The sequence below is a fragment of the Dasypus novemcinctus genome, chromosome 6 (assembly GCF_030445035.2).
Source record: "Dasypus novemcinctus isolate mDasNov1 chromosome 6, mDasNov1.1.hap2, whole genome shotgun sequence".
In the NCBI taxonomy this organism is placed as follows: Eukaryota; Metazoa; Chordata; class Mammalia; order Cingulata; family Dasypodidae; genus Dasypus; species Dasypus novemcinctus.
Genome location: NC_080678.1, coordinates 99,887,986 through 99,908,545, shown reverse-complemented (window position 1 = coordinate 99,908,545; position 20,560 = coordinate 99,887,986). Strand labels below are relative to the sequence as shown.

The 20,560-nt window shown below is 44.3% G+C and overlaps 1 protein-coding gene across 1 annotated transcript; it reads right to left on the bottom strand.

The window, feature by feature from the left end:
• Window positions 1-503: 503 nt before the first annotated feature.
• LOC139439088 (endogenous retrovirus group K member 21 Gag polyprotein-like) lies at window positions 504-2,030 on the bottom strand. Its single transcript, XM_071215563.1, has one exon. The coding sequence runs from the start codon at window positions 2,028-2,030 to the stop codon at window positions 504-506; it is 1,527 nt and encodes a 508-aa protein (XP_071071664.1).
• Between the last annotated feature and the right edge of the window lie 18,530 nt (window positions 2,031-20,560).

Here is a 20,560-nt window from a genome sequence, read left to right as displayed (position 1 = left end):
GATTTCTTTTAGAACGAGGGGGTGGAAGGTTCCTTGACGGCCCTCAGCATCTCTCCAGACGACATCTTGGGCAACTTGCTGGGAGGGCGCTTGGCCAGTGGCCCCAACAACCAAGGGCCCATCGGTGAGGGGGAGGTGGCCAGCCTGATCGAATGGGATGCAGGAAATTTCTGCTCCTGTATCAAGCAACCCTGTGAGCCAGCGGCCAGACACTTGGATGGAGAGAAGAGGTTTGGTGGAGGGCGCGATGGGAACAGACCAGAGTACTCTCATGGGTGGGGAGGCTGAGTCGCCATGGCCTCTTTGTTGCGGGGCTGAGGCCTGCCCCCAGGGCCGTTTAAAGGCTTGTGGCTGGTGTTAGGGATGCAGCAGTCACGGGCCCAATGGTACCCTTTTCCACATCGTGGGCACGGGATGGAGGGAGCCCGTGGCGGATGGCTTGTCTCGGGCAAGTTTGGCGGTGGCCGCAGTTTGTTGGGACATTCTCGAGTGTAATGACCAAGTTAGCCACAGCAGAAGCATTCATTGGAGGCTGAGACAGCAGCGAGGATGGCCTGGGCCATGGCAGAGGCCTGGACATTGACACCGGAGCAGGCCAGGACCCAATCATGGAGGGGCTTGTCTCTCAATGGTCTGATGATTGCTTTGCAAGTTGGGTTTGCACCCTCTTGGACGATGTCCTTGATGAAGGAAGTTTGAGCTTGTGCGCTGACGACTTTGCACTCAGCGGCGGCCTGAACGCATGCCATGAAGTCGGCGAATGGTTCCTCAGGTTTTTTAAAGAGCCTAGTGAGTGGCTCGGGAGCGGAGGTGGCGCAGTTGTGGAAGGCTCGGAGGGCACATTCCCTCAATTGGAGAAAGAAGCCTTGAGGAAGGCCCAAAAAGCGTTGAGGCGCGCTGAAGCACCCCAGCCCGAGGAATGCATTGGGAGGGTATGGGGTCCCATCACGGGCATTCTGGGCGATTTGTCTTTCATTCTCGGCGGCAAAGTGCGCACACCAGTCGATGAATTGCCCTGACAGGAGAGCACCCCTCGCGAGGGAGATCCAATCATATGGAAGGCAGCGGGCAACGGACATGCGCTCTAGCAGGTCCTGGGCGTGGGGACTAGTGAGCCCATCCTCTTGGATGGCGTTATGGAGGGCTTGAACATCCTTAGGGGAGAAGGGAACCCACACTTGGGGGTTCGCCGGAGAACGGTTGGGGTTTAGCAGGTACATATCAGCGAGCAGAGCGGTGGGAGGCTTTAAGAGAAATTCGTCAGTGCACGGGGAAGGGTACCCTTGGTGAAGGAAGGGTTGCGGTGGTGCATAAGATGGCAGCCGCTCATGTTCAAAATCCAGGTCATCATCGGAAGATGGCGGACGCAACATTTCCATTTCCGGGTTGGGCAGGTAGTGGCAAGATGACGCTGAGGCAGGAAGGGGAGGGTATAGAGGCGGAGGTTCCTTCCGTGAAGAAGCAGGAAGGGGTGGGGAGTGGGACTTCTTCCTCTTTTGAGAGGAAGAAGGAGGAAGTGCACCATCTTGGGTGGACTTCCCCTTCTTCCACGAAGAAGAAGGAGGAAGTTCGCCATCTTGGTCAGAGTCAGAATCAGCGGTGCAGAGGGGGTTAAGTTCGAGGGCGGCGTTTAGCTGGGCTGAGAGCAATTCGGTGTCAGAATCACTGTTGGGAGCATCCTCCTGACAAGCGTTCCCCTTATCGGAGCCACCCAGAGTATCGCACGGGAAAGTCTCGGCCTCAGGGGTGGGCACGCCTTGCAAGCAGGCACGAATGGCCACGAGGGCAGGGAGGAGGCCCAGGGGAAACGATCGGCCTTCATGCTCCATAGCAGAGGTGACTCGGTCAATCAGCCTGGCATAAGTCTGAGGACTCCAGAGCGGGCAGGTGGTGAGCCAGGGATTGAATGGGAGAAGCAAGTCCCAATAGCGCTGAAGCTGGCAGAAAGAAACCTTGATGTGGTTGGTTTCCAAGAGGGCAGCCAGGGCCCGAACCTGCGGGACCTGACGGGAGGAAAGCGAAGCACCCATTCTGGTTTGAATGGAGGACGCCGAAGAGTCCCTATCTTGAGCAGAACGAGGGGCCTGGCGTCGAGGACGGCCCCACATTGGGTGCCAAACTGCGGGCGGTTTCGGGCCTCCGGGAGGGCCGGCGAGGCTGGTCGGGCGGGCTCTCCGGATGGGGCCGCCACGTGGGCGAAGGAGGAGGAGCGGGCACGAAGCCTCAAGGCCCCTTCTCGCTGCTCAGGTTTGGTGGGGACACGCGATGCGATGAAGAACGCCACGGAGACGAGGACTATGCGCAGGTCTGTTTATTGAGGAAGTGCTTGCAAATATAAGTCTGGGGGAGCAGAGGCGGGGCTGGCCTGGGACGAGTGTGGATTGGTGGGAATGGACTTTATGCCCTAATATGGCTGGGAGATGTCGCTATCCAGGCCAGTGGGCGGAGATGGGGCAGAAGGAGGGCTGGCAAGGGGCGGGCCGGGGGCTGGCAGGCTGTGACTGCCAGGCACGCCTGCGCCCTGCCGGGAGGGGTGTGGCAAGCGGTGATTATGTCTGCACTTGCGTGTTGTGGGAGGGGGGGAAGAGGCGCGGGGGTTCCTCTATGGTGGCAGCCTCTCGTGGAGGCCCCTGAGGGGGGGGTTGAGAGAGAGGTGCAGGCAGCGGCCGGATCGTGGTGGGGGAGCGAGGGGAGGGCGGGAAAGCGCCCGGTTTCCCCTCTCGGCAGAGGGCCATACGCCCGTGCCTGCCGCCCAGGCTGGCTCACGCTGGCGCCTGGCGTGTGCCGAGCCCTGCCACTGCCGTGAGCCACACCTCGACCTGACGTCTCTCCTCAGTACTGTATATTGTATATATGAATTACTGTGATCTAAGGCTCTTGGGAAGAGAAGCTCAATAATTAGAAAAAAAAGAAAAGAAAATGATAGGATGTAGAATTTTTCCAAATCAGTATGTATTCTATATGTAACCTTTAAACTAATCACTATGTTCCATTTTACTCTCAAGGGAACCTGACATTTTATTGGGCTTCACTTTTCAGGAAGTTTTGGATCACAGAGTGGTTCAACAATGGCAGCGGAAGAATACTGGTGTGGGATATTATTGACAGGGGACATATGTTTGACAGGGAGTTATACAGGGCATGTGTCCAGGGTGCATGGAAATGTTTGGATATACTCATAGTGGAAACAATTAAAAACAACAGCTGCATGTTACTGGGTTCCCAGCCTGGGGGGGGCTCTACCGTGGTCCCTAGGGGAACAGCAGCAGCAGTCCCCCAGGTGCAACGGCAAGGATCAGGAAGGAATGAGGGTCCAACAGTGAGCCCCTGATACTAATGACTATGCTTGTGATCCTGTTCACCTGAAATAAGAACAAGGCCTAGAGCAGCACTGTGCCTAAGAGTTCCCTCCTGACAGCCTCTGTGTTACTCAAATGTGGCCAGTCTCAAAGCCAAACTCAGCATGTAAATGCAATGCCTTCCCCCCAGTGTGGGACATGACATCCAGGGATTAGCCTCCCTGTAACCGAGGGATCACTACCAAGTACCAGCTTATGATGTAACTAGAAAATGACCTCGAATTAAAGGTTCAACGTGGACCAACAGAATATCCCTCTCTACATATAATAACAGGAGTTAAAAATGCTGTTTGACCTAAAGTAAGGGGGAAATGGAAAGGACAAATGAGTTTATATGGCTATGAGTCTCTAAAAAAGAGTCTGGAGGTTGTCAGAAGGATTGCCCTTATGCACACCAGAGCAAAGTCTCAGAGACAGATAAAGTAGATACAACCCCAGCTATTGGTTCTTTTGAAGGCTAAAGAGACCCACAGGTTCTATGGTCATGGCAGATGGAGTTCACTGCCATGTCAGTTGACCCTTCTTTGGAGCTGGTATTTCTGTGTGATGGAGCTGGACTCAGATGTGATCTCTTTTCACAAGCCTTTCATGCTACTTTACTGGAATTGTAGTTGGTGCTGGGGTTTAAGATATATCTAGGGGATTTGAATCTCCGGACTGACAATGTGATAGCCAGGCCCTGAGCCTCAACAGACTTCAGCTCCTACACTCTGATTTATTGGACTTACCCCACTCAGCTAACAAGGAGTTGAATAATTTTAACCACCACACCATGGAGCCTAGAGTGCCTACAACTGAAAGCAGGATGATTGCATCCAGTATCCATGTGGAATCTAAGTCCCCTCTTGACATAGATGTGGAATGGACACAACCAAGCCAAGGTCCACAGGAAGGAGGAATACAGTAAGGATTAGAGTGGACTTAATGATATTCTATTCATGAGCTATTGTGGTTAATAATCAAGAAAATGTGGCATTGGTGTGGAAAAAGTGGCCATGGTGGCTGCTGGGTGTGGGGAATGGGAGGAAGAGATGAGATGTGGAGGCATTTTCGGGACTTGGAGTTGTCCTGAGTGGTGCTGCAGGGACAATTGCCAGACATTGTATGTCCTCCCATGGCCCACTGGATGGAACGTGGGAGAGTGTGGGCTATGAGGTGGACCACAGGCCATGGGGTGCAGCGATGCTCAGAGATGTACTCACCAGATGCAATGGATGTGTCATGATGATGGGGGAGAGTGTTACTGTGGGGGGAGTGGTAGGGTGGGGGTGGTGGGGGTGAATGGGGACGTCATATTTTTTGAATGTAATACTTTTTAAAAAATGAGTAAATAAAATAACATTTTAAAAAAAACAATGACAGAGGGGGAGAGAGGATGTGGCTCAAGCAGTTGGGTGCCTGCCTCCCATGTGGGAGGTCCCATGTTTGGTTCCCAGTGCCTCCTAAAGAAGACAAAAACAAACAACAAGCAGACAATGAGCAAAAACAAGTAGACAATGAGAGAAAAAAAAAAAAAAACAAGCCGGACAATGAGCAAAATAAAAAACAAAAATAAATGAGCAGGGAGCAGGTATGGTTCAATCCCATCTCCCACATGGGAGGACCTGGGTTTGGTTCCTGGTACCTTCTAAAGAAAATATAATGATGGGGGGAGCAGCTTGGCTCAAGCAGTTAGGTTCCTGCCTCCCTCATGGGAGGTACCAGGTTTGGTTCCTGGTGCCTCCTAAAGAAAACAAACAATGAGCAGACAGTGAGCAGACAACGAGCAAAAACAATTAGCAGACTATCAGCAAAAACCAACAAGTAGGGACTGGTGGTGGCTCAAGCATTTGAGTACCTGCTTTCCACATGTGAGGGCCTAGATTTAGACCCTGATGCCTTTTAAAAACAGAAAAAAAAAATAAGCAAAACAAAGGAAAAAAAAAACCAACTCAGGGGAGCTGATGTGGCTCAGTGGTTGAGCACCAGCTTCCCACATATGAGGTCCCTGGTTCAATTCCCAACCATGGTACATCAAAAAATAAAAATAAAAATAGACAGAGCTCTCTCTTCCTGTGTGTTTGTCTTCATGTCTGTGCGTTGACATGGTGGAATGGGCAGGAAGCCCACAGGACAAAATCATGTCCATCAATCTATCACCTATCTATTCATTCATCTTCTGATCATCTCTATCCATATCTACCATCTATCCATCTTCCTGTCATCTATCCATCTGTCTGCCCATCATCAATCTGTCCATCTAACCATCCATCTTTCTATCACCTAAGTATCTATATATCTATCTATGATCATCATCTATCCATCCATCTGTCCATCTGTCTATCCATCGATCCACCATTATCTATTCATCTATTCATTATCCATCCATCATCTATATTTCCATCATCGTTCCATCATCTATCCATCATCTATCTGTCCATCTATTTATCTATCCATCCATCCATTATCTATTCATCTATCCATCTATCTTTCCATCATCTATCCATCATCTATCTGTCCATCATCTATTTATCCATCCATCCATCCATTATCTATTCATCTCTTTACTATCTATCTTTCCATCATTTATCCACCATCTATCTGTCCATCATTTATTTATCCATCCATCCATCCATCCATCCATCCATCCATCCATCCATCCATCCATCCATCCATCCATCATCTATCTATCCAACTATCCACCATTTTTGTATCTCACCATCTTTCTCTCATCTATCCATCATCTCTCTATCATCTATCTGTCTAAATGAATGACTGCATTACATTTGCATGTATATGCACTTATACATGCATACATGCATGGACTACAGGTCGATGTGCTGGCATCATTTGGGTGCATCTTGCAAAGGAGGAATATGAAGGTGGTGCAGGTAAATACTTATGGAAACACTTATCTTCTCCTCCAATACCCAAGCCTTGTCTTCCCATTGCCTGGGATGGCCGTACACAGGATGGGACATTCTCTACCCAAAGTGACCTACACTGTCCCCCTCTGAAGAGCCTCAGGGGCAGGGGCCTAGGCATTGGGGGCTGGCAGTCTGCAGAGTTCGAAAGCCTCAGTAACCTGGGAGGTGCTGAGCTTGTCCCCTCCTCAAGGCACAAGACGTGGCATGGCTGAGACGCTTGTCCACTCTGCACTTGAGCCCCTCTTGATTGGGGAGTGTCCTGGTCACTGTCAAGGCTGCGCAGAGGCTGGGGGAGGGCCTGGAGGAGTGGCTCGGAGCAGGCTCCAGGTGGAAGGCTGCAGCAAGGTGGGATGGCAGTTGGACTTTGCAGAGGGTCCATAGGGCTGGGAGGGCTGCAGGTGCCGTTTGCAGTGGAAGTTTAGCTGAGGGGGACTTGCTTTCCACGCTCTGCTCCGGCGACTGCTCTCACCGTAGGTCCTTCAGCTGACCAGCCTCCCCTCCTCGTCCTCCAGCCTGTCCTGGGACAGAGCATATTCCACCTGCATGGTGAGCATCGTCGCTCTCTCGTCTTCCCCTTCCTTAGCGGCCCCAGCTGACCCTGTGTCCGTCAGAGGCCCCGGCAGACATAGGCTGCCAGGAGCTGATGCGCCCGTGGCTGTGGAAACCACCTCTGCACCACCGACTCAAGGCCATTTCCTAAGACTTTGGGCCCCCAGGTCTCTGTGTGTGTGGGGGGCTTTTATCCTCACTTCGTGGAGGGCCCAGGGCCTCCTGCCCACCGCATGGTGTGGCTGGAGCTCCCTCAAGGACAGCGTGTAATGGCGACCCCAAGACTTCCCTGCTGCCCCATGCCTGAGACCTGGGGGCAGCTGCAGTGCAGGCTGAGGCCGCCATCTGGGAACCATCCCTGCCTGCTGGGGATGCCACAGCGGCCCCCTTGGGGGTCCCAGTGTGTCCCTCGATGCCCTTGATGGATGTAGGATGACTGAATACCTGAAAGTAACTTGTTTCTCTTCCTGTTGCTAGGATACAAAGAAAAGAATTGTATGTAAATCAGAAGGTAATGAAATGCAATGCTCTCTTTGGGCCAAATTCCACTTTTTGTAGTCAAGAATATCCTGTTGAAGCAATGAAGTATGAAAACCAGCTTCAACCAGTTGGCTGGACATGCGCAGAAGCAGCCCCTTGCTGCCCTCACTTCAACTCGCTTAATTAACATAGTAAAATTCCCACCCAGGGGTGGAGTTATCCACCCCGTTCTTGATCATGCAATGTATGTGCAAGGGTCATTTCCTGAACATACTAATCATAGAATTATATAACCAGCTATGTGTGTTCACCCATATGTATAAAAACTAATGCATAATCAAAGCAAATGCTAAGTGGTAACTTGGGTATTAAACAAGAGTGAAACTGCAGTAGAGGGAGTCGGGTCTGAGTCGCTTTGGACTGGCCTTGGCTCCTTACCTCTGCAGACACAATGTGAGTTGGCCTAACCCTCATGTTGAAGTTGTCTTCATGCCCTCTCTGCTTATCCATAAAGGCCTTGCTTTGAGGCCTAACACCCTCAGGGAAGTGTCTCAGAAACAGCCTCCAGGCCTCACACTGTTTCCTCTGCAGGCACCCCCCTCCCCTGCCAGTCCCAGAGCCCCCCTGTCCACTGGATCCCCAATGCTGCTTCCTCTTCCCTGGCCCCCAGGGGTGGCCCCCAGGCCTGGCCGCCCCACATCCACCTGCCGGGCCCTGACGAGGGTTCAGTGTGGTTGAGGGTCAGGTCCTCTGCTGCTCGGTCCCCTCAGGCAGGCCCCCGGCCCTGGCTTCTGCGCTGTGGCCACCCCTCTGTCGCCAAGTAAATGCCACCTGTTCACTGCCTTCAAAGACCATTTCCCTTCAGCCTCTCCAGAGTTCTCGGGAGCTGAGTCTGTGCTTCAGGACACTTGCTGCATTCTCCTGCAGAAAAGGAAAACGCGCTGCTCTGAAGACCCGGCCACCCCCTGTCATGGCGGGGCCACAGCAGGAACCTCGAGCTGCCAGGTCCCACCGAGTCCCCACACTGCTGGGCCCTGGCCCCCAGCGCCTCTCCAGGGCCTCCTGCTCAGACTTGGCCCCGACACCAGGGTCTCCCAAGCACCCCGTGGTGTTGCGGCACCCAGTGATGGTGAGAGGTGCTCCCAAAGCCACCTGCACCTCTGGACCAGCACAGGCCACTGGAGATGGGGCATCAGGAGGACACCAGGTGGTGGTGAATGTCCCGTTTGTGCTGAAGCTCCCACTGTGAGGTGACCCGTCTTCCAGATGTGTATTAAATACTCATGTCCCATTTCAGAGACGAGGTAAACTCAGCCTCAATTTTTATTTATGATGAACCTCATCTTACTTCTTTATAAATGTGTTTTAAATCTGAAGTTTTAGAATATTTAATGTCTGCCTACCTTATCATCTGACCTATAGCATAATCATTTATCAGAGCAATACTATAGCAAGCATGTAGATCAGATGCTGGATTAAAAGCCAGAAGCAATACATATATATATATGTTTTTAAATTCACTTTTATGGTTTTTAAAAAATTACTTTGGAAACGATTCTTGGAACATGAGCTCAGACTCCTTGATTACAGGATAACTAAATTCTATGCATCTGTCGTTATAGTTTGAGGATTGTTTTCAGATCCCTGGTAAATTAAAAAAGCTTTATTTGCATGTACATGAGGTCTTAAATCCCAGGCTTCTAGAAAAATGCAATCCATGTTTCCACTCAGGAAACACTCAAATTGAAAGCTCTCTAACCAGCCAGGAAGACATACAGCCCTCATACCACCAAGAAGGGATGTTAAAATCTGAGGTGAAAATGATCGCTGCATTATTTTGAATACAAAGTTTCATGGGGAAAAATAGTTAAATGGTGAAAAAAATGGGAGCAGAAGTCCCTAAAAGATTTTCCAAGCCTTCCCCTTATATTCCAAGGCCACAACCTCTGTCCGCACCACAAGGAAAGGACGACTGAAGGTGACCGGTCCTTCTAAGGTAGAACCGTCCTGGTGGATTGAATCAGGTTCCTCACAAAAGTCAGGCTCTTAGTCTTAATCCTCAGTGCTGTGGATTTGAACCCACTTCTAAATTTGACTTTTTAAAGACGTTATTATTAGTTGAAGTGAGGTTGTATCAGTAAGCATTCAGCCAGAGAATAAGCCCAGTAGCAGGAATACATATTAATTGAGTGTTTATTACAAATAATTAGCTTATGCAACTTTGGAGGCTGGGTGGTCAGGAAGGAAGATAACTAGCAGGCTGGATCCCACAGGCACAGGTGAACACTAGATGTCCATGTAGTCAGAAAAACACAAGGAGAGAAACCATAGACCCAGCAGCTGTTTGGAGTCCCTCAATTTAAAAGGCCTGGGTTCCCAACTGATTAAGTCAGGTCCACCCAGTTCCACCCAGGTCCTGTAAATGTCTGTTAAATTTTTTCAGTAGGTAGTGTTGTGAACATCTTTTATTTCCTTGTTAATTTTCTTTCTTTTTAGTCATCCATTATGTAAAGTGGGTCACTGATGTCTCCAACTATTATTTTTTAATCGTCTATTTCTCCTTTCAGTTCTACCAGTTTCTGTTTCATGTCTTTCAGGGCATTGTTGCTAGGGGCATCTATGTTTGTATTTGTTTTAGGTTATTAATGGAAGGGCATTTTTGTCATTAAAAGTTTCCTTCTTTGTGTCTAGTAAGAATTGTCTTAAGGTCTATTTTTGATTCTAGTATTGTCACTTTAGCTCCTCTTTGGGTGCTATTTGCATGGCATTTTTCTTCGTTCTTCAGGCCTACTTGTGTATTTAATTCTAAACTGTGTATCTTGTGGGCAGCACATAGTTGAGTACTGTTTTATGTTTCTCCTTTCTGCCAATCTCTAGTTTTGATTGAAGAATTTAATCTACTTAAATGTAAAGTAAGTACTAATAAGGTTGGGCTATGTCTACCATTCTACCTGCTCTCTTTATTTCTTAAGTCTTTTGTTTTATGTCCACACCTCCATTGCGGCTTCATTTTGTGTTAAATATTTTCTAGTGTACCATTTTAACTTACTTGCCATTTCTTTTGCTATGATTTAGTTGTTTTCTTAGTGGTTGTCGTGTGGATTACAATGATGATATTAATTAATAATGGTCTAACTTTGATTAATAACAACTTGATTCCAATATTATATACCATTTCTTTTCCTACACAGTTCCATTCCTGCTTTCCTCCTTTCAGCTATCATTATGCCATTTCATCTTCATACAGTGTATGCCCATCAACACAGATTTATCACTATTACTTTATGTAAATATCTTTTAAATCTGATAGAAGCAGAAGAGTAAAGAAAATGTTTATACTGTCTTTTCTATGTATTGTTGTTGTTACCTTTACTGCACTGTTTACTTCTTTATGTGGTTTTGTGTTTCTGTCTAGCATCCCTTCAATTCTCCCCAAAGTACACCTGCTAGTGTTTCTTGTAGAGCAGTAACAGATTCTTAGTTTCTATTTTTTCCTTCATTTTGAAGAATAATTTTACTTAATACAGTGTTCTTTGTTAATGTTCCTTTTCCTGCAGCACTGATATCCTACTGCCTTTTGGCATCCATGGTTTCTGGTGAGAAGTCAGCCATTAAGTTTACTGAGGATCCCTTAAACATTATGTTACTTCTCTCTTTCTGCTTTCAAGATTCCTTCATTATTTCATGGTGATGTGCACATGTGGAGTCTATCCTGCTTTGAGTGTTTTGAGCTTCTTGCATATATACATTAATATTTCTATCAGATTTGGGAAGACGTTCACCATATTTTCTTCAAATACTCTTCCTTTCTCTTTTCTCCTTCTGGGATTCCGGGGAGGTGTGTACTGGTTGGCTCTGGGCTCACTGGTACCGAGGCCCTGGTGATTTTTATCCATTCATTTTTATTTCTGTTCCTCAGACTGCAGAGGCTGAATTGACCTGTCTTCAAGTTATCTGGTTCTTTCTTCTGCCTCTCAAATCAGTTGCTCAACCTCTCTAGTACATTTTTTCATTTCAGTTATTGAACTTTTTAATTTCATATTTTTTCAGGTTTTTTACAATTTCTCTTTATTGATCTTTTCTATCTGGTGAGACTTCATTCTCAAAGATAGCTTTAGTTCATAAGATGGGGTTTCCTCTAGTTCTTCAACACACTTGAACGCTGGTTTGAGTCTGTTCTAGTAAGTCCAACATCTGGCTTCCCGTCAGATGATTCTGTCAACTGCTTTATCCCCCTGGGTACTGACCATACTTTCTTCTATATATGTTTTCTTGTTTTTGTTGTTTAAAATTCATCATTTAAAATAATATAATGTGACTTCTATTGAAATTAGATCTGCCCCTGTCACAGGGTTTGTTGTGGTTTTTTTTTGTTATCATGACAGTTATTGTTTCCTTTATAATGACTTGCCTGAACTGATTATGTAAAGTGTATATTCTTTGTTGTTTGTTCAGTCAAATCTGTGTTTAGCTGCCTTAGTGGCTGGCCAATTTTGGTCAGCGAGTTCCTCAGATGTAAAGCTGTCCTGCCCAGGAGCCTTCCACGTTTCGCTGACAGTAGCTGACTAGTCTGCACTCCCTGCTGCGTGGGGCCACATGTAGAGGAGCATGCGGGCCTTGCCAGGTCTTTCCTGAGGCACAGCCCAAGGCAGGCGCTTGGCGCCAGGAGGCCTCTAGACTCCCAGGAATGTGCTGGAGCTGTGGACTGTGGACATGACATTTCACAGCTTTTCCCTTTAATTTTGTTGGTTAACTTGTTTGTTCCAACACAATTGCCACCTCAGGAATCTGCAATGTTGAACAATTGTTATTGTTTTTGACAAACATGCCCCAGGGAAAAGTCTGTTTGCTTTGTGAGCTCTGAGTCACATCCAATAAGGACAAACCTTGAGAATGGGCTTTTTCAGGCTATGCAAATAACGCACTTCTCTGGCAATGGGACTCTGAGTAAGCACTGGCCCCTCCAGTAGCTGCTAGAATGCTAGCTTCCCCCATGATTGCAGATTGCTGTTTTGTTTTTTTATGGACATGGATTATACCATTTAATGCAGACCCAAGGCCGTACTTTTTTTGGGGGGGAGTGGGGGGTAGGTTTTCCATCCATTACAGATTCTCTTCATGTTAAGACCATAAAACACAATACAAAGTGATGAGCTAAGTTTAAAATGACAAGCAGGGAACCAGGAGAACAGCCGATCTGGCTCCAGGGCTCACTGTGAGAAGCCTAATTGGGTACAAGCAACTCCGACAGATGGAAAACAGGAAATGCCTCCACAGCCACTCAAGGTCATGCCTCAACAGTCTCTCAAGGTCTGCTTGATAGTTTAGGCTACTAAAATAACCCAGTGAAAACTTAAAATGACTGTGGAAGAGTTCAGTATCCTATACTCACACACAGTGCTGGAAGCTTGGTAATATCAGACATCTCTGTAAGCTAAAGGAAACACTGTTTAAGAAGAACTAGAGGTGGAAATCTGCTTTCAAAGAACAGATACTGTTAAAGGAAATGTTAATATTTAACTTACAAGAGCTAAATTAAAAACTAAATGGTATACGTGGTATAATGAATAGCCTTGATTAAAGGTGCCCTAATTTAAAGCTCAGTATGAGCAGATTCAGAAGAGCAATCCTACAACTACTGTGGCCAGAAGGCAAACACCCCAACCTGCATGTGGAAGAACTCACTGCGCCATGGCCCTGCCTTCCCCTTGGGCCCAACTCTCCAAAGATTCTAGAACATTTCTAGGAGGAAAGACAAGGGCTTTTATTTATCAGGCAATCCTGAGAGACAAAGGGAGGATTCATTTAGGTCTTTGGGACTATTCCTTTATTGACCATGTTTTAGATATTTAAAATGACAACTTCCCCACACAGTTATGAGATTAATTCAAAGCTCTGAAGGGAACTCTTAAAAAGATAGGCTATTCTGTGTAAAGTGACTGTAAATCAGTTAGAATACCTTCATAACATCTTGCTCCCCGACTGCTGTTTTAAAGGCTGCTGCAGAGGTGAGGATAGGAGATGCAAAAGAGCAAATTTAAACACCAGAAAGCTCACTTTTAAACCAAGATTCAGTCATTTTTCTTGAATTAGCACTCCCTGTGTTGTGGAATTTAAGAGAAGTTCAATTAATTGAGTATAGAGAGGCCAGGACTCAGGAATGATTTTGAGAAGGAAAAAATGGTTTATTGACAGCCGGCCGGACTCGGGAGCTTTCTGTTTGAATCCCGAGCCCGGAACAAGATTTTCAAACGTCTTTTATACAGAGAGGAAAGGCCAAATGGTCCCTTTGTTTCAGTTCTCAATAGGCTTCAATTAGCATATATCTCTTTCACATCTTAGGTAAGCTTTTAGCAAGGACTCCAGACATTTTAGATAAGCCTTGGTTTTTGCATTTCCCCTAAATACTTAAAGTTTATAGCCCTTGCTTTGTTAAACATTTCCTGGGACTGGAGCCTGCTGTCACCGTCCCTAAGGGCAGGACTGCAGCCTCTTACCATTCCACACCCACAAGTCAAATAACTTAGTTATCTCTGAAGAGACAAAGAGCCTTCCACCCATAGCCCACATCATTCCCCCCCTTTGTCAAAGTTTACTTGCTAAGCTTTGGCATAATTATTGTTGTAGCTATGAGGTGGATGACTGTTTGTTGTCTTGACTGATTATTTATCAGTCTTTAGTACAGCATCAAGGACCGTTTTTAGAAGTTTAGAACTTTTCATTCTGGACAGCAGAATCTTGGGCAGGGGCCTCCCGCAGTTATTCTGCTGCCACTGGCACTCACGTGGATTTCCAGTCAGGTTCCAGATCCATCTATTACTTTTATTTTACTCTTAAAGAGTTTACACCTTTAATTTAAAAGGGATGCTGAAGGGAGACGATCTCTTTTCTGTAACTGCTTCCTGCTGGCCATGGGCTGTAGTCATTGCCTAATAAGGTGTAAAACTCTTTAATTTATTCTAACTGGAGGAAGATGGATCTGGCATTCTGTACGAAGTTGGATGAAGTTTTCATATGGTTAATAAGATGTTCACTCTGAAAGAAACAAACTTAATTAAAAATTTGGAATACCCGTTTTTAAAAGAGGACACATTGGATTACAGAGATAGACAAGATTAGATGCCTATAAAGATGGCATTCCTTAAAAGCTGGTGGGAACAGCATATATATTCTTTTTTAAGTTATCCATCTTTAGAGAGAAATTGCAACAGACACTTAGCTTTGTCTGAAGACACATTCCAAGCTGTTCAATGATTGACACTCATTCGCTTTGTCAGATGCTCCTGGTGAACTGGCACTCCTTGGGCAACTGGCTTCACTCAGGATTAGAACACTAATTTGGAAATACTCTTAGTTTTCACCTGTGGGAGTGATCAGAACTACAGAATAAAGATTTTATACACCTTGGTTTTCATTGTACAATTTCTAGCAATTTTGACTTGTTCAATAGGTGACTCACCATCAGCAAGCAAGCCTCACTTTTGCTAACTGAGTCTGGCTGAGACTGCCACCTTATTCTATAGACATGTTATTAACTGTTTAGAAAATGATTTTACCAGGAATTTAACATGTCTAATATACTTCTGCACTTGATCCAAAATAGAAAAGATAACATTACAATTATTAGGCATATATTTAGTACAGGATAAAAGTACAGCACTTAATATTAACTAATGTATTACTTAATGCATAAGGATTCAGTGTTGCCATTATTAGTTTTGAGTTTCAGGTTTGTAATACTTTACATGTTATCTCTCCATGAGAGCAGGCCATAATGCCAATTGTGTTTAAGTTTTACTTACAGTCTCCTGGTATCATGGCTCCACTTAGCATGTTCTTCAACGCAGTGAGCAAGTTGCAGCATCCTTCCAGTATTCCAGAGATTTTCCAGTATTCTACTAGCCTGGTGCATAGTGCTCTCTGGCACCATGGAACAGTGCCAGTCTGGAGGCGATATCCATTGTACACTTGGCTGTACCGAGTCATTATTGGCTGCAGGAGCTTGAAACTGCAATATAGTTTCCATCAACTTCAGGAGCAGAACCAGAGACTGATATAGCACATATTTTTAATTGAGGGGTCAGTGACCAGCCTAGCCAATAACTCACATGGAGAGGCCACCTGTAATGTATACAAGGCCTGGTTCGAATGCACAAGAGTTTGACAATGTTAAAGTCTATTCCTTGTTTTATATATATTTTAAACAACTTAACGCAATACATATATCAAATGACCATCTACTTACACAATTTTACTATGAAGATAACAGTAGGTACTTCACTTTAGTAATAGAGGAAAAATATTATTTTTCATTGTTAGAATGAAAACAGAATATTTCCAATAGAATCAAGACAACCTTTTATTACCATTTACTTAAATGTGTATTTTGCAGTGGCCTTCAGACAGGTTTATTATCATGAAGTTATTTCTGCTACCAATACCAATCTAAGTTTCTTTAGTTAACAATAACTTCTACAACTAGAACTATTTAAACATTTTCAGTTTGGAAGATGTTTTACAAACTCTTTATAATTGACTATAACCACATTGAGTAGCCACCTCATGTTTAAATAAACTTACTAAATTACAATTACCAATGAAAGAAATTTACTCTCTATTTAAGAGAGCATATCTACAATCTTTTCCCTTTAGCCTAATTTCACCAATGTGAACTTACAATTTTCACTTACAATTTTCATTACCGTAAAGATTTGTACATATGTTAATTTAGTTTATAAATTAACTATGGGAGATTACACTCAAGTTAAATAAAATTGAAACCATAATAGTTTATGCAAGGAATGTTCTCTTTTTCCCTTACAGGAAGCTAAAAACTTCTTTTCTTTAAGTTATGAAAATTATTAATTTAAAAGCATAACTGACTACCAGGTTTTAAAACACATGCATACTGATTTCCAGGTTTCAAAACACATTACACAATTACTTAATTTTTTAAAATCATAACCCAGGAAAGATCTCTCCATAGTTTTTATGGACTTTCCTTTACTTACTGAAATTTGTTAATAGAGCCACTAATTACCTTATTTTGTTGGAAAGAAATCTTCTGGAAGAAAATAAGGCTCACCAGATTGTGGAGAAGAAAATACTTTATTCTCAATCTTGCAAGAAGGGGCGCAGAGCCAGATATGGCTGGTGCCCCGAACAAAGAAAAATGACACAATTTATACCCCTAAGCCTAGCATGCAAGCTCTTCCTGTTTTTCCATAGATTGGATACTTCAGAAGTTACAGCTTATCTGAGATTTAACTTTCCCACGCAAAAGTTTGATTTAACTGCTTCTTCTATCACATTCCAACCATTTTAGTTTTTACCTGCTCCCCCCCTTTGTCAAATAAGGAATAGAATTTAGTGCTGAAATGGCACCGACTTAGTTAGCTCCTTCTTGGGCATCCTTCCACTGCCCATAGGACTGGCCTAAACTGGTCTCCTCCTCCACTGCTGTCCAACCCGGGAGTGGGAGACTGAGGCAGCAGGCCGCCGGGTTACATCAACATTTTTCTTATGTGAAAATTAACCTAATCTTTGTTTTGTTTTTTCCAATTTATGGCTGACAAAGGTTTAAACTGGGAAATTACCAGGCAAACTGATTCTTAATTCCCTAGCCTAGTAGATAGGTTTAATCTGCCACACCTAGTCTTGCCTTAAAAGCTCTTGCAAAGAGGAGGCCCTTTCCCAATTGTTTCCATAATCAGATTTCTATGACTTTTTCATCCTGCTTAGTTCAATTTGGGCTTTAAGAATATTTATAAATATAACTGCATATTTAATTTTCAACAATTTGAGCAAATAGGCAGACATGAATAGTTTGGCACAACAACATGACTTTAGTTACTTTAAACTTTTCAAAGACTTTTGAAACTCTTCTTAACTTGCACTATGACCATGCAGCTTACCACAAGAATTTTCTTTCCCACTCAATGGATTGTAATAACCAAAATGTTCTCAATGCCTCAGCACCACTTTGTTTCAGAACTTTACACTTTACTTTGAAATCAGCAGAATTTTGGATAAGCCACAAGATTAACTTTATATATTTACCGAGGCTATTTGAAGCCTCAGGGAGACAGACTGCTTTCTCTCATGAATTGCCACTCTTAGGAACACTGACCGTCAAGGCAGGAGACTTCACCCCCTCCACCCCCCTTTTTGATTTTGGAGATAATAAAACTCCAGTGGCCATTTAACCTTATTCTATCAGGCAGCAATTTATTTAGTTTACACTTGAATTCATGAGAGAAAGGGTTACTAATACCAGAAGAGGAGACAGTGATGTCCCAGCTCTTCTCAATTATGAAATAACCACAGGCAAAGGCAAAGGGCGAGGTTAGGCCTGAAGCAACCATAAACAAAGGAAAGGTTAGTGTAGAATTTACACTTAAATAATAGTTTCAGGCTAAATTCACCCAGCTATAATCTCAGTTATTGTCTTTCCACTGTTTTACAATATAAATGCATTTATAAATGATTTTAACTCTTAGTTACAGTTTTTATTAATTTTTTTAAAACCTATTAATTTTATAACACCTTTAAATACCTTTCATTCAACTTATAACATATTAAATGAACTTAACCATTACTTTAATTTTTCCTTTAAAGTGAAAGAATAAATCTCTTGCAGTTAGTTTGAAATAAAAGGCTACTTTTCAGGATTTGATTTCTAGAACATAAAATGTTCTTTTAAAAGAACTCTTCTTCAAACATTGAGGATATGATGAGGTTAAAGCACAAGAAGCTATTGATAAATGATTTTCTTTATATATTGATCTTACTCAATTTAATCATAAAAATTTCCCTTCCACAAACCTTCTACACTTTCAGTATTCATTCAGGTTCTGTCCCACACTCTACTCTTTCCAATAATCAATCATTTTATCTTAGGACAAAATCATCTTCTGTTGCCTTAACAATAAAAACACACTCCATATATCCCACATAGTAAGTTACCAGGCAAACTTCTTACAACATATAATTGCCATTAATACTAACCAAGTTTGTTAAAATAATGAACTTTTCTTCACTTTAAATACTTAGTAGCATGTAATACCAGAAACAGTTTTTTGGAAGCAAGTTGGCAGGGGAGATTGGCTGCCGAATAAGTTTGTTATAAAATTGCCTTTTATTATTATTATTATCAATTCAGTTTTGTTAAATAATGACTTTCTGCAATTAGCCACTTAAATACCTTAAACAATGCTTTGTAAAACTTTTATAATTATTTATACCCTTAATACAAAGTTTACCTTCACAGAACACATTCTCTTACTTAAGGTTACTACAATACCTTCTAAGAACCTGAGCAGAATGCAAACGTATTTTGGCTTTGACACCCTAAGGAGGGAACTTTACTGCATTTATTCTGATTCTGCTTTTCACCTCCTTCACTTCCCCCCCTTCCAGGCAGTCGGGTGCACAACAAACAGGAATGCGGCTTATGAATAGAAGGGTGGACTCACTGGAAAGGGGCAAGCCGCTCCCCCCTTTCCAGCTTTCAGCCAAAATGGGCAGACAGAACCTACTCAAATTTGGCAACTCTCCCAGGAACCCAGCCGCCCTGACTGGGACATTCCCAACAGACTTGGGTGCTTGGCTCGGACACAGATGGCCTCCAAGCCCCGGCAAAGGGCCAGACCAGAGACAAGACACCAGAACATGCACAAACATCTAGACTCCGCAAACATCCAGACTCCTCAGCTTTTGCCCCAGAATCATTTCACCCCCTTGCCAATGGCAAGGGAGGGCTCCAGCTCAGCTGTAATTCTACTTCATGTAAGGACACAACTCCAACACTAACATTGAGCTGACACAGACAGAAGCACAAAGGTCACTAATCTAACTCACAAGTTTATATATTTATTTTCACCACGGCTGCCCCCACAGCCATCACAAACCTCAGAACACTTAACATTTGGTATAAAGCAAATTCATTCACAAATTAGCACCATAACAAAAGATTTCAGCTAGACTTTTCCACTGTTTAAACTTTACACCCAGACCAAGCTCCACCAGAAAAGCCGATCCATTTTCCTGTAACCAAGTTTTGTTTTCCTTAATCTAGACCAATTTCCAGGATATTAGGACTCGAACCTATAAATACCCTTCCTATTAAAATCGAGACTCCACTCCTTTAGTGGATATAAGACCAGTACCAGATTCTAACATGCAGTTAGACAAACCCAAAACACCAGGGCTTTTCCCCGGTTTTCCTCCTTTTCCCAAGCCTAGAGAGAACGGCTTCCCCCCAGCCTTCTGGGGCTACTAGGGTTCTCTCGGGAGGTGATCAGCCTCCCCTTCCTAGCAATTAAAGCTAGGGCCTTCCAGACTGTGCTCACCCGGGGAGTCTTACCTTCTTCCCTGTTCGGAGCTCTTTTTCGTTCCCAGAATCTTTCTCTTCAGACCTTCCATTGCCCCTTGATTTTGTCGGGAAGATTCTGGTGGAGCCCACATCTTTTCTGGATTAAATTTAATCCAGGGGCGCCCAGATTTGGGGTTCACCCGAGTCCTCCCGGCTTCCTCGGGGATTTGGAAGGGGCAGCAAAATGCTACCGTCTCTGGCCTTCATTTTTGTCCCTTCGCGGTCGCCATTAATGTTGTGGAATTTAAGAGAAGTTCAATTAATTGAGTATAGAGAGGCCAGGACTCAGGAATGATTTTGAGAAGGAAAAAATGGTTTATTGACGGCCGGCCGGACTCGGGAGCTTTCTGTTTGAATCCCGAGCCCGGAACAAGATTTTCAAACGTCTTTTATACAGAGAGGAAAGGCCAAATGGTCCCTTTGTTTCAGTTCTCAATAGGCTTCAATTAGCATATATCTCTTTCACATCTTAGGTAAGCTTTTAGCAAGGACTCCAGACATTTTAGATAAGCCTTGGTTTTTGCATTTCCCCTAAATACTTAAAGTTTATAGCCCTTGCTTTGTTAAACATTTCCTGGGACTGGAGCCTGCTGTCACCGTCCCTAAGGGCAGGACTGCAGCCTCTTACCATTCCACACCCACAAGTCAAATAACTTAGTTATCTCTGAAGAGACAAAGAGCCTTCCACCCATAGCCCACATCATCTGGATTGTTGCCAGCCTTTGGTTAATTTCCAGAGTTCTGAAAAAATCAATTTTGATGATTTTTTTTCACTGTGTTTGCATTACTTTTGCAGAGAACGTTTTCTGAGGTCCTTACTCTGCCATTCCCAAACCCATCCTCTGATTTTCTTAACAAATTAGTTCAGAAAAATCACATTATCTAGGGCAAAA